General features: G+C 43.6%; 2 protein-coding genes across 2 annotated transcripts in view; one reads left to right on the top strand and one right to left on the bottom strand.

Annotated features, from left to right (window-relative positions):
* Positions 1-14,353, bottom strand: part of LOC142256854 (intelectin-1-like) — a 70,895-nt gene extending 56,542 nt beyond the window's left edge. The window contains exon 1 of the mRNA XM_075328789.1: positions 14,288-14,353. The gene's annotated coding sequence lies outside the window, so the exon portion shown is untranslated. The remainder of the gene's footprint in view (positions 1-14,287) is intronic.
* Positions 1-14,377, top strand: part of RNF207 (ring finger protein 207) — a 159,585-nt gene that overhangs the window by 127,556 nt on the left and 17,652 nt on the right. The window contains exons 10-14 of the mRNA XM_075328790.1: positions 1,008-1,054; positions 3,413-3,485; positions 11,482-11,550; positions 11,632-11,700; positions 11,914-12,035. Of these exons, the coding sequence (XP_075184905.1) occupies positions 1,008-1,054; positions 3,413-3,485; positions 11,482-11,550; positions 11,632-11,700; positions 11,914-12,035 (380 nt within the window). The remainder of the gene's footprint in view (positions 1-1,007; positions 1,055-3,412; positions 3,486-11,481; positions 11,551-11,631; positions 11,701-11,913; positions 12,036-14,377) is intronic.

Genomic DNA, 14,377 nt, shown 5'->3' with positions numbered 1-14,377 from the left:
GCGGGGGTAGGAGCCGAGGCGAGCAGCCAATCCGTGCGGGGGGGCGGGGCCATGGCGAGCCCAGCGCCAATCCGCTGTTTGTCACCGTAAGGACATGTCACGGTAAGGACACAATTTTGGAGCAAGACAGACAGACAGACAGAATAAGGCAATTATATATATATATAGATAGAGAATTGAATATTTGTCGATGGGGGGATTAAAATGGTGAACCTGTCTATTTAGAGAGGCTTCATTTAGCACCCTTGTACAACACATTAGTGTGATATGTATTGTTTTGCCTAATTGTGATACAAATAGTGTGTTTTTGTGGGAAATTTTAGCAATAAAATAATAGATAATATTTTTACAAATTTTTGGGGTGGGTATATTCTCTTGTTAAACGAGACTACCGTCTGCTTCAATTCCATGGGTTGGTATGTACGGAAAATTGGTCTTTGACTTGCTGTACGTTGTCCGTTGTACACGCTGATCGAAATCACGTTTGTATGAACACAACTATTTTTTTTCTAATGATGTTGCCAGAAAATGATAAACCTTTAAAACACCACTCCAGGGTATTTTTTTTTTGTTCAACATGGGAGTGGCACTTTAAATCTAAGCCCCATGCCCCTAGTCTTAAACTTTGCCTTTGGTGGCTTCATCGTTTTTCAGCGTTGCTCCAGTCCTGCAGCATCATATTTTGACTGACATCTTGTCTGAATGTCCGGAAGTCAAACTCCAAATACAAGTCTATGAGAGCCAGAACGAGGCTCTCATAGACTTGTATTGAGTTGTGACCTCCAGCGCACCCCATGAAACAATGGAGCAGTTGGCAGGTCACAAATCATAGGAGCGATGCTGGAAACAGATGAAGATGGCAACGGGTGAGTATATGACAGGGGGCAGGAGACTTTGATTAAAAGCACCACTCCAGTGGGGGCCAAGATAGAGTGGTGCTTTAATGAGAGGGAAATCTCATAGTTTTTAGCATGCATCACTCCTCTGATCCCTTATAATCTTTACAGGAGAAGCTGGCAGAGCGCAAGAAGATTCTTCTTAAAGCTGTCCAATGGTGAGAACTCGTAGGGAACTGAAGATGTACTAATACAGTATTTTTTCCATTGTAACACCTGAAACAATGTGTTCAGAGAATGAATTAATGCAGACAACGTGATTTAAAGAAAATCTGACAGCAGGTTTTTACTCTGTAATCTGAAGACAGTATGCTTTAGGGCTTAACACAGAAAATTAAATGATGTCAAGGTCTGTGGTGTTTGTTTGCAATGTTTGTTTTAGCAGCAGGACCTTATCATTGCTGAGACTAGTTGGCTCACTGCCATGTTGTCCATCACTCCCCTTCCTCTGACACTTCACTGTCAATATACAATCTCTATAGAGAGCCTAGTGTGGGTGGGGACAGCTCTCTTAGTTCTGCTACATGGCTAAATTTAAAACCTTTGTGTCAGAATGGCTGCACTCAGCAAACTAAGTGATACATTGTTGGATTCAGGATCTCAGCCCTTACATCATGCTGCGCTGAGGTGATGTAGCAAAAACCTGCTGACACATTCCCTTTAAGGCTATAGTATTGCATGTTCTATGAAGGCGTGCCACAAGAAGCTGTTTCAAATTACTAGATTATCCTGATGGGGTTGTTAATAATGCACTGACACTAAGGGATCTGTGCAATAAATAAGTTATACGCTAAAGTGTTGCTGTTACTGCGCTGATACCGGGGGATCTGTGCAATGAATGAATAATGCACTAGGAGTATGAATTAATGCAGGTTCTCCAAATAATTGCTAGGGAGAGGCATATGATATGAAGGCATGCCACAACTGGCGTTACTAACTCCACTGAGTATATATATCCTGATGCAGTTTGCAATTATTAGTATATTGACTCCAAAGGATATGTGCAATAAGTGAACAAAGCGAGCTATTTGGAGCTCTGTACAGGATATGTAATGTGGATAGCACATTTATGTGATGGAGGGTTTTGTATTAATTTGACACTAACATAAATGCATTTACTCTAGAGAAATTGAGAGGTGTTAGCCTGTTTGAAAATAAGACCTACCCTGAAAATAAGCCCTTGTGGGATTTTTCAATATGCTTAAAATATAAGCCATAGTTGCATACAGAAGTGTATTAGCAGCTAAAAAACAGTTAAAAAATACAGCAGGACTCTTTATCAAAGAAAGCAGACACCCAATAAAAAAAAATTAAAAATCGCACCCACCAGACCCCAACCAATTACAGTTGGCCAGTGCTGATGGTGGATGGGCTCTCACACAGAGATCTGCGTTGCTCTCAGATCCCTCGCCGTCCAGCTGCATTGCACCGCAGCTCTCACAAACAGATCGGTTACCAGTATCACTTCATGAGTAATACTACCTCCAGTCACCAGGGGGAGCCAACCTCTGTAAAACACAGGGGACCTGACAGCGACGCAGATTTGTATGTGAGAGCCCATTCACTTACCAACTAATTGCTTGGGGTCTGGTCAGTGCAATTCATTTAGGAGGTGCCTGCTTTATTTTGGGGGTAAACTTAGCAGTACATAAAGAATAAATTTAAGTAGGTAATTTAAACCGTTGTAAATATAGTATGTACCCACCACTATAGTACATGAAAATAGCAGATTAGATAAGAAAATGTGCATCTGAGCCAGTAATAGGAGGAACACAAAATGTTGATGCTCCAGAATGTGATGACAGGATTATATTTGAATAAACTTTTTTTTTTTTTTTGTCTTATTCAAAAATAAATGTGGATTGGTGTTCATGGGAAAATATAAGACATCCCCTGAAAATAAGCCCTAGAGCATATTTCTGAGCAAAAATTAATATAAGACCCTGTTTTATTTTTGGGGAAACACTTATAAAAATGAATTGTGCAAAGATATGGTGACCATTGTTTATATGGGATAGTTTCATGAGGTGACATTTATTATTATTATAATTATAATTATTCATAATAATAATAATAATAATAATAATAATAATATAACAATAATAATATTAATTTATTATTATTATTATTATTAATAATAATAATTAAATAATAATGTGACTGTTTCCTCTCTTATAGATCTATATTCTTCTTTGGTGTTAATGATTTGTGTCTCTATTCCAATCTACTTTGGGTCTGTATAAATAAGTTGCATTGAGTTTTGCCAATGATACTTGTAGACGTCAGACATATGAGTATAATTGTGGTACCTTTTTATGGACCGCAATACTTTACAGACCTGTTATTTTTGTTTGCTGTGTGTATTTGAGCGTTTTCCTGGCGTTACACTCAGGATTTGAATGACTTTCGGTCACTTTAGGTAGTAGTATTGCTATGGTTGGTTGTTTAAATACTTTTTTAATTGGAAAGAACTGGTTTATGTTAATTGGACCATTTCTTTTTTTTCATGTATGAAGCCAATATCAAGAGAAGGAGAAGGCCTTTAAAGACCAACTCTCCCACCTGGCCTCCCTTCTACCTACTTTACAGGTAAGAGACTATTCATTATTATACTCCACGCTCATACATTCCTCAACATTGTGGCGCTATATTGAAAGATAATGTAGTGGGGAGCAGACTCCATGTGTGGGGGTGGATGGGGGACTGACCCCTTTCTATCCAAGTATGAATCCAAAATTTAGAAAAACAGATCTGCAGTAATTATTACTTGTCATCATGCTGTAAAAAAATACAGATATGCAATAGCACAAACATAAAACAGTGGTACCAATGTGTTGGACAAAATATAGTCGAGTGGTCGTAGTCAGTAGAATAAAGATGAGCTATATCCACAATATGCAAACAATACCTGAAACCTGCATCCTACTGCATCACCAGCAGAACAGGTAGGTACTGGAGGAGCTATAAGGTGTCTACCATTGTGTACCTGGTAAGCATGAGATGGGGGATATCTAGCGGTCAGCAAATCTTTTGAAATTTGAATTTTCCAGTTTTGCAGAATTTTGCCAGATAATTTGTATCACCGCTTATATGCATCGTATACCCCACTGTCTCTCTATCTCTCTCTCTTAAATATATGTGTACTAGAAATAGGCCCGATGCTATCGCATCGGGAGTGCGGTGGAATAAACATCTGTCTATGCTTAGTGGTGCTGACAGGAGCAGTGGTGAGTGGTGCTGATGGCATACAGATCTGGTGAGGGGGTCTGTGGGCATACAGATCTGGTGGGGGGGCTTACAGATCTGGTGGGGGGGTTGGAGGCATACAGATCTGGTGGGGGGGCTTACAGATCTGGTGGTGGGGTTGGAGGCATACAGATCTGTTGGGGGGGGCTGGAGGCATACAGATCTGGTGGGGGGGCTGGAGGCATACAGATCTGGTGGGGGGGACTGGAGGCATACAGATCTGGTGGGGGGGGCTGGAGGCATACAGATCTGGTGGGGGGCTGGAGGCATACAGATCTGGTGGGGGGGCTGGAGGCATACAGTCCTGGGGGGCTGGAGGCATACAGTTCTGGTGGGGGGGCTGGAGGCATACAGTTCTGGAGGGGGGGCTGGGGGCATACAGATATAGTGGAGGGGGCTGGAGGCATACAGATATAGTGGAGGGGGCTGGAGGCATACAGATCAGGGGGGCTGGAGGCATACAGATCTGGTGGGGAGGGGGCTGGAGGCATACAGATCTGGTGAGGGGGCTGGAGGCATACAGATCTGGTGGGGGGACTGGAGACATACAGATCTGGTGGGGGGCTGGAGGCATACAGATCTGGTGGGGGGGGCTGGAGGCATACAGTCCTGGGGGGCTGGAGGCATACAGTTCTGGTGGGGGGGCTGGAGGCATACAGTTCTGGTGGGGGGGCTGGGGGTATACAGATATAGTGGAGGGGGCTGGGGGCATACAGATATAGTGGAGGGGGGCTGGGGGCATACAGATCTGGTGGAGGGGGCTGGGGCATACAGATCTGGTGGAGGGGGCTGGGGGCATACAGATCTGGTGGAGGAGGCTGAGGGCATACAGGTATGGTGGAGGGGGGCTGGGGGTTTACAGATCTGGTGGGGGGAGCTGGGGGCATACAGATCTGGTGGGGGAAGCTGGGGGCACACAGATCTGGTGGGGGGGCTGAGGGCATACAGATCTGGTGGGGGGGGCTGGGGGCATACAGATCTGGTGGGGGGGCTGGGGGCATACAGATATGGTGGAGGGGACAGGGGGCATACAGATATGGTAGAGTGGGGCTAGGGTGCTGGGGGCATACAGATCTGGTGGGGGGCTTATGTCCTCTGCAGTAATGAGCACATTGTGCTCCTGCTGGTTCCCAGATGTCCCCTATTATGCAGTATATGGAGATAAGGTATGCACACCAGTGACTATGGAAGGGGAATACATGTAATAGCAGAAACTGCTGTGTGAATACTGACATGAAAAATTCAATAGCTATATGTAAGAATGAAATGTGAAAAATGGAATCTGCATTACTGCCATGAACATATGAATCAAGAGAAATTTAGCTACTGAATTGATCAGCAGTTTCTGCTATTACATGTATTCCCCTTGCATAGTCACTGGTGTGCATACCTTATCTCCCCATAGTGATGTTTTTTTAGGTTTTTGCACCCAGTTCAGACATAGAATGGAGTTCCAACGTTATTCCTTATTTGTTAGTAGTTTTGCGTTTGTGAACCCTCCCCAATCACACCTATTGCCAATCCACATGATACGTATATATAGCCTGGGTCTCAGCTTCCCATACACGGTAAGTTTTTTAACTGCATGAGAGGACACACACAAGCTAGGGACCCCAACGTAGAGTAATACTTTGGCGTAGTGTTGGGGCTCTATTGCATTGATCAATTCAGTAGCTAAATTTCTCTTTATTCATATATTCATGGCAGTAATGCAGATTCCATTTTTCACATTTCATTCTTACATGTAGCTATTGGATTTTTCATGTCAGTATTCACACAGCAGTTTCTGCTATTACATGTATTCCCCTTCCATAGTCACTGGTGTGCATACCTTATCTCCATATAGTGATTTTTTTTAGGTTTTTGCACCCAGTTCAGACATAGAATGGAGTTCCAAACGTTATTCCTTATTCCCTATTATGCAGTGTCTCACTTGTCCTCCGTGCCCGCGGAGCCTCCAGCTACAGCACACAGACTCCTCCGTGATAGCGTCCGGTGTACGAAGCGGTCGCTGCAGGTTGATGTCATGGCTTTACCGCAGTTGAATGCTTTACGGCACCACAAAGCATTCAACTGCAGTAAAGGGCTGACAGCCGAAGTGGCGGCCCCGGGCAGGTGAGTATACAGCAGTGTGTGTGTGTCTGTGTTCAGTGTATACATGCATGTGCGCTATGTGTGTGTACATGTTCGGTGTCTGCTGTGTGTGTCTGCTGTGTGTGTCTACTGCGTGTGCTATGTGTGTCTGCTGTGTGCGCTATGTGTGTGTCTGCTGTGTGTGTCTATGTGTAAGTGCAGTGAGGACCCGGAAGCCAGAGCATCGTTCGAACTGCGGCTGCGCAACGGACAATGCCGCGGTGAATGACGGAGTAGGGGAACAGACAAAACTGGTGATTATGTAAGTAGATTATTGTATTTTCCTCACAAACTAATCTTGTTCACCGCTGTACTGTCACACACTATCTGTACAGTTTCTTCAGTGACGGGGCAGATTACGAATCAGGGACCCCGGGCAGTTTAAAAGGTGTTGGGAACCCCCCAGCCATCAATGTATCATATGAAATGTCACATGATCCCCTTTGATAGATCGTGTGATAGGTCATGCTACTAACACACATGCTCTGGTGCACATCTGCAGGTGCAAAACGAAAGGGACAGCAGTGTGCTATGTAAGCTGCTCACATTTTTTCCCCTTATGAATGGCGTTATACATAACATAACGCTATACAGAATTGAGCAGTTTTGGGCAATTCATTTTCCTGGGAGGCCACATGAAAGATCGAGATTGTTGTGGCGGTCGAATCAACAGGCTGAAATTAATATACAGTATGAGCCCACACACAGCCCTCCTATATAGAGTATGAGCCCTCACATAGCCCCTATATATAGTATGAGCCCCCACATAGCTCCTACATACAGGATAAAACCTCACATAGCCCTTCTATATACAGTATGAGCCCTCATATAGCCCTTCTATATACAGTATGAGCCCTCACAAAGCCCCTATATACAGTATGAGCTCTCACATAGCCCCTATACAGTATGAGCCCTCACATAGCCTCTCTATATACAGTATGAGCCCTCACATAGCTCTTCTATGTACAGTATGAGCCCTCACATAGCCCCTATACAGTATGAGCCTTTACATAGCCCTTCTATATACAGTATGAGCCCTCACATAGCCTCTCTATATACAGTATGAGCCCTCACATAGCCCTTCTATGTACAGTATGAGCCCTCACATAGCCTCTCTATATACAGTATGAGCCCTCACATAGCCCCTATACAGTATGAGCCCTTACATAGCCCTTCTATGTACAGTATGAGCCCTCACATAGCCTCTCTATATACAGTATGAGCCCTCACATAGCACTTCTATATACAGTATGAGTCCTCACAAAGCCCCTATATACAGTATGAGCTCTCACATAGCTCCCTATATACAGTATGAGCGCTCACATAGCTCCTATACAGTATGAGCCTTTACATAGCCCTTCTATATACAGTATGAGCCCTCACATAGCCTCTCTATATACAGTATGAGCGCTCACATAGCTCCTATATACAGTATGAGCCCTCACATAGCCCCTATACAGTATGAGCCTTTACATAGCCCTTCTATATACAGTATGAGCCCTCACATAGCTCCCTATATACAGTATGAGCGCTCACATAGCTCCTATATACAGTATGAGCCCTCACATAGCCCCTATACAGTATGAGCCTTTACATAGCCCTTCTATATACAGTATGAGCCCTCACATAGCTCCCTATATACAGTATGAGCGCTCACATAGCTCCTATATACAGTATGAGCCCTCACATAGCCCCTATACAGTATGAGCCCTCACATAGCACTTCTATATACAGTATGAGTCCTCACAAAGCCCCTATATACAGTATGAGCTCTCACATAGCTCCCTATATACAGTATGAGCGCTCACATAGCTCCTATATACAGTATGAGCCCTCACATAGCCCCTATACAGTATGAGCCCTCACATAGCACTTCTATATACAGTATGAGTCCTCACAAAGCCCCTATATACAGTATGAGCTCTCACATAGCTCCCTATATACAGTATGAGCGCTCACATAGCTCCTATATACAGTATGAGCCCTCACATAGCCCCTATACAGTATGGGCCCTCACATATCCCTTCTATATACAATGAAGAAAAAACAAAAAGCCAGCACTAAATGTGCAATTCAGCACTAAAAATTCCAAACTGTACTTATAAAAATTTTGAGATTTTTGGCAAAAAATTGCAATTTCTTGAGCTGCCTCGCCACGTCACGGCACATCTCATTTGGGGCAGTCCTACACTAAAATATTTTTATAAAATGTGCCATACGGCCTCACATATGAATAGTAGAACTGCTCTCAGCAGCACTCACCTGGTCTATTTCAATCCCGTACCCATGACTGAGTCATGGCTGTGGGCGGGACAGGTCCAAGCAAATGCTGCATGAAGTAAATAGCCTGTGGACAGGGCCTGATGACTGAATGTGAACAGTCACCAACCGCCAAAATCTAGACAGGTGGAATACATCCCAAATTGGGGTGCATAGCAAGGTGGAGGTCAACCACCGACCAATTCAATGAAGAAAAATAAAAAGCCAGCACTAAATGTGCACTTCAGCACTAAAAATTCCAAACTGTACTTATTATAAAAAAATTCAGATTTTGGCAAAAAATTGCAATTTCTTGAGCTACCCCGCCACGTCACGACAAATCTCATTTGGGGCAGTCCTACACTAAAATATTTTTATAAAATGTGCCATATGGCCTCACATATGAATAGCAGAACTGCTCCCAGCAAGTGGTGTTCTTATATGGTGGTGTTCAAGTCATTATATGAGACCTTATGGTACGATATTAATTTATAACATAGTGTAGGGACCCAACTATAGAGAGTTGCCGTGACGGGGCAGGGGGGCTCAAATCATTGATCAATAATTTGCAAAAAATCTCATTGAATTGTTACAGTAGGAATGAATTTGTGAATTTTACACTTTTTATTTCTTCATTGTTGCATGCCATTCATGAGCAGTGCTGGCTCCCCTCTTCTTTGCGTTTACTGGTCGGTGGTTGACCGCCACCTTGCCGTGCATGCCCAGTGTGGTTTGCAAATTCCTTTTGTTGCCATCAAAATTCATGTTGGTGCCTGTTCACACACAGCCACCGCCCCCTGGTGCATAGGCATCATTATTTAAGCACCACCTGCCTGGGGCTGTTCCGCCCTTCATCCATGTTTGCTGGTCTGGCACTGTGAGGGCCAGTCCTGACATTGTGCTGGTGTGTGTGGTTCTGCCACACACACTGGCACCTGGGCTGCCTTTATTCGCAGTTGTCAGTCCTTGCAGCATGGGAGCGGTTCTGACATTCCCCGGGTAAGTGGTGTTCTTATATGGTCCTGTTCAAGTCATTATATGAGACCTTATGGTACGATATTAATTTATAACATAGTGTAGGGACCCCCCTATAGAGATTTGCCGTGACGGGGCAGGGGGGCTCAAATCATTGATCAATAATTTGCAAAAAATCTCATTGAATTGTTACAGTAGGAATGAATTTGTGAATTTTACACTTTTTATTTTTTCATTGTTGTATGCCATTCATAGGCAGTGCTGGCTCCCCTCTTCTTTGCCCTTCTATATACAGTATGAGCCCTCACAAAGCCCCAATATACAGTATGAGCCCCCACATAGCTCCCTATATACAGTATGCGCCCTCACATCATGGCCTCCTTATGTACAGTATGAACTTTTACATAGCCCATATCTACAGTATGATGCCTCACATAGCCTCTATATACAGTATAAGCTCTCACATAGCACCTATATACAGTTTGAGCCCTCACATAGCCCCTATATACAGTATGAGCTCTCACATAGCCTCTATATACAGCTTGAGCCCTCACATCATGGCCTCCCTATGTACAGTATGAACTCTTACATAGCCCTTATCTACAGTATGATGCCTCACATAGCCTCCCATATACAGGATAAGCCCCCACACAGACCCCTATATACAGGCATACGTCCCATAAACATACCTCCCTCCCGTTCCCCCAGCGCTTTACCCTGCTCTGCATAGATTCACTGCTTCTTGCTGCCAGCACGTACAGGCTGGCGTGATGATGTGCTTATGCCGGCATGTCGCAGAAAAGGTGATGGGAGCTCCCATGGAGCTGCGCGCTTCATTCTGTTATTGCTGGCAGCGTTGCTTCAGGAAAGCTTCCTGTCTGGAGATCTGCGTCGCAGATAGCAGCAGACAAAACATTTATAACAAAGAGTAATCTGTCCATGGGTTCCCAGTGCCTCAGGCGGTAGCCAACATTGCCCTTATTATGCCTATGTTTAGTGTTTTATAGCTTTATTTCTCAATCTCAATTGCTATGATGACCATTCACTACAAAACAGCTGCTGCATTCACTGCTTCTGCTTTTATACAGGCTATAATAGTTTCTCCATACTGGCTGTGCAATAGCATGTGATGTGATAGCTGAAATGCGTTATGAGGCAACTCAACCAGTGATACCTTAGTCATGCAATTCTTCTCTTGCTGCTGCACTAATTTGTAATGTGTGGCGGTGATATTAGGCGATTTGTGCAAAATAATTGCATATTGTTCAAATTAACCAGCGTCAACTATTTCCTAAGAATTCAACACAAATCCTATTTTTATTGACTTAATTCACTCATTCCTAGCGGATCCTGGGTGTAAAGTTTAGAATGACTTCTGGATAGAAAAAGTAGCTGCGACTATAAAGAGCTCAGAAAAATTGTATAACCTCCTGGTAAGATTGATAAATGAAGGATACAGTAATAGCAGGTGCACATTTCTAAAGCAGATTTCAAGCTTCTGAATACAAATAGTAATTTTTCCATTCACTGACTTCAAGCAGAATCGTGAGGAATTGAGACACAAAGGATCTAAGAAAGTTATTTATTTTTTTTATGTTTGCCGGTGGTATAAAGGGACGTCCTGTCCAGAAGGGTGTGAGCGAAATCCTATGCCATTGGAACTCCTTAATTAATAAGATTTGTTTTACAAGTGCTTGGGAATTCAATACATCACACACACTCTGTGGTGTACTGAAAGTTTCTGTTTTATTATATCATGTGACCAGCTTATATAGTACCTCAAACAAAGAAATAACTATTCACCATTAAGAGCCGTAGGGGTGTGTTTAGAAATGTGAAACTTCCCCACCCATCTGTGTTAGCTGAGCCCTATGACATCATTCAGTTATAAGACCATATGGTTTCTATAAGAACAAAATGGGTTCTATTCTCTCTCACACAGGTATTTATTTGAGCATTTCTTTTGTGTTAGGTCCATCTGGTGACATGTTCTGCGTTCCTCAGCTCGGCTAATAAGGCAGAGTTCTTGGACCTTGGCTATGTAAGTCTCCGTATATCATGAGCACTCATATATACACATCAGTCTGGTTGTCATACACTAATCTCATGTACATCTTCACAGCAACTAATGGAACGTCTGCAGAAAATTGTGAAGCTTCCACATCGTTTGCGACCATCACAGAGCAGCAAGGTAGGGTCAGTTGTCCATACTTTATACAATTGAAGCAAACCCTCAGCTGTGTGAAGTGTTAAACCTGTATAGGTTTCCACCTGTTTGATGCACATGATTCACTGACTGCAAGCAGTGATCTTGTAACTAGAAAATCTAACACATTAGACAGTTGCACAGCCTTTGGTTACACAGTGCAGGAAATTCCAATAAATGTCCTGGTGTGAATTGCAGATCAATACAGATTATACGGCCGAGTTTGCTCGTTGTTTGGAGCCGCTGCTGATGTTCAACCTTCGGCGCGCCGGCAGCGTGAGCAGCACATGTGGAGCCCCGGGACATGGAAATGGATGTCTGTAAGTGCTGCTGGTTTACCAATCTTCTCATCACTCATAGGGACAACATGGAGGGTGAAAAACTGTGGATATTCATCCCTACATTTTGTAATCAAAGGTTTATCAGCAAAATTTTTAAACTTTCTGCTGTTGGCAACAAACCAATGAAAACAAGAACAATATCAATAGATCAAAAGGAGTAATAGAAGAGTGGATTCTCCAAACTCTGCACAAAATCCACTTTTACTGACCAGTGCAGTCCCAGAGTTATTCACCCCTTCATGATCAATGTCTTTAGTACTCAGTAGAGGCCTTTAGTTTTTTATGACCTGTTGCAAATATGACTCCTAGTCAGACATCGGCTTCTGAAAGTGTTCCTATCACGCAAGTTACGAGGAAGTACCCAGCAAATGGAAAGGGAAGGGTGACCCTATGTCTAGGGAAGGGGTTGATGGTGATCTCTGACCAAGCCTACCGCTGGGTCCTGGGTTCCCTCACCGCCGTAGATAGGCTCCAAACTATGCGCCAAGCAGGATGCTTGGCCGTAGGCTGACCCTGATCTGAGCCCTAGGTAGGGAACGGATAGGATGAGCTCTTCGTCAACTCCACTAAGAGCTAAAAGACGCACAGGGATAACATACAAGGGCAAATAATAAACAACTTATCTCCAAGAAGATTCAGGGAGAGAAACTGCAACACGCAACAAAGTTACTCCAGATGAATGCAAGCCGACTGCTTGCACTCAAAATCTGTAGGGAGTTAAGGCCCATTTACACGCTACGATATCACTAGCGAGCGTACCCACCTCCGTCGTTTGTGCGTTACGGGCAAATCGCTGCCCGTGGCTCACAATATTGCTAACACCCATCACACATACTTACCTTCCTAGCGACGTCGCTGTGTCCGGCGAACAACCTCTTTGTTAAGGGGGAGGTTTGTGCGCCATCACAGCGACGTCACACAGCGGCCGAACAATAGAAGCGGAGGGGCGGAGATCAGCCGCATTAACGACTTGCCCACCTCGTTGCCGGAGGATGCAGGTACGGTGTTGTTGGTCATTCCCGGGGTGTCACACGTAGTGATGTGTGATGCCTCAGGAATGACGAACATCCTACGTCCACAACAACCAACGAGATTTTGAAAATGAACGACATGTCAACGATCAATGATAAGGTGAGTATTTTTGATCATTAACACTCGCTCGGAGCTGTTACACAACGACGCCGGATGTGCGTCAAGAATTCCGTGACACCGACAACATATCGTTAGGGATATCGTTGTGTGTAAATGGGCCTTTAGAGCTCTCACCAACACAGACCAGAAGGGAATGAGAGTATTTAACTGCAAAAAATAGAAAAAATACTTCAGCTCACCCTTCCTTAAGTCCAGATCAGGATTGATGTTTGTGCACAGAGCTGCCCTGGCCTCAGGCAGAGCACAAACAAGCAAAATAGAATATGATCTCCAGCACTGCAAAGAATCCTGGAACAAGGCACTACCAGCCGAAACATGTCGGATTTCTCTTAATTTGTCCCCCTCACTGTTTTCATGAACTACGGATCTTTTTTTAATAGAACTTCAATAAATATTTTTTAACCTTCTTTGAAGTGCTAGAGATCATATTCTATTTTGAGAGTATTTAAAGACAAAAACAGAAGACCTGATGAAAACAGCTGAAAAGGTGAGGAACTCTGTAGGGTCCTAAAGGGACAGGGATAAACTCCAAGCAGAGGGGATATATAAGATACCATATACTCCAAGCAGGAATAATAGAAGGTCAGGGAGTAGTTTGTGCAGCCAAATGCTGTGACCTTCTATGGCCGGACACTGCAGGACTGTCTATCACCCGTGACATACTCATCAAATTTCCTTGAGGAATCTTCTATCATTCTTCATTGGCAATGGCCTCCAGGTCACTAATATTCTTAGGTTGTCTAGAGAGTGGTTCAACAGGCAAGAGAAGTGATCATTGCCTTGTACAAAGAACGAAAATGATCCATTCGCACATTGCGTAAAAAAATTAACACAACGTATGCTGCGGATGTCATTTCTGCACTATGCTCATTCTTGTACACCCTATGTAATGCTTAGTAATAAGGAAGGGTGAAATCCGTAGCCAAATCCACAAAGAAATCTGCAAGTAACACATGGCTGCTGATTAGATGCGAAACTGTCAAGGAAACTTTCCGCAGTGCATGAATATGGGCGAACAGGGGAGGTGCCCTTTACTTATTACAAATGTTCACATTTACTAACAAAAAAAAATGACTTACTAATATTTGTTTCTGCATAGCTTGTGTGAATATTCTCCACCCTGTGACTCCTACATTTGCAGCTGGGCTATCGGCTCAAGTTGTTCTTTT

This window comes from Anomaloglossus baeobatrachus, chromosome 11 (assembly GCF_048569485.1).
Source record: "Anomaloglossus baeobatrachus isolate aAnoBae1 chromosome 11, aAnoBae1.hap1, whole genome shotgun sequence".
NCBI classification, from domain to species: domain Eukaryota; kingdom Metazoa; phylum Chordata; class Amphibia; order Anura; family Aromobatidae; genus Anomaloglossus; species Anomaloglossus baeobatrachus.
This window is presented reverse-complemented; position numbering and strand designations above follow the sequence as displayed.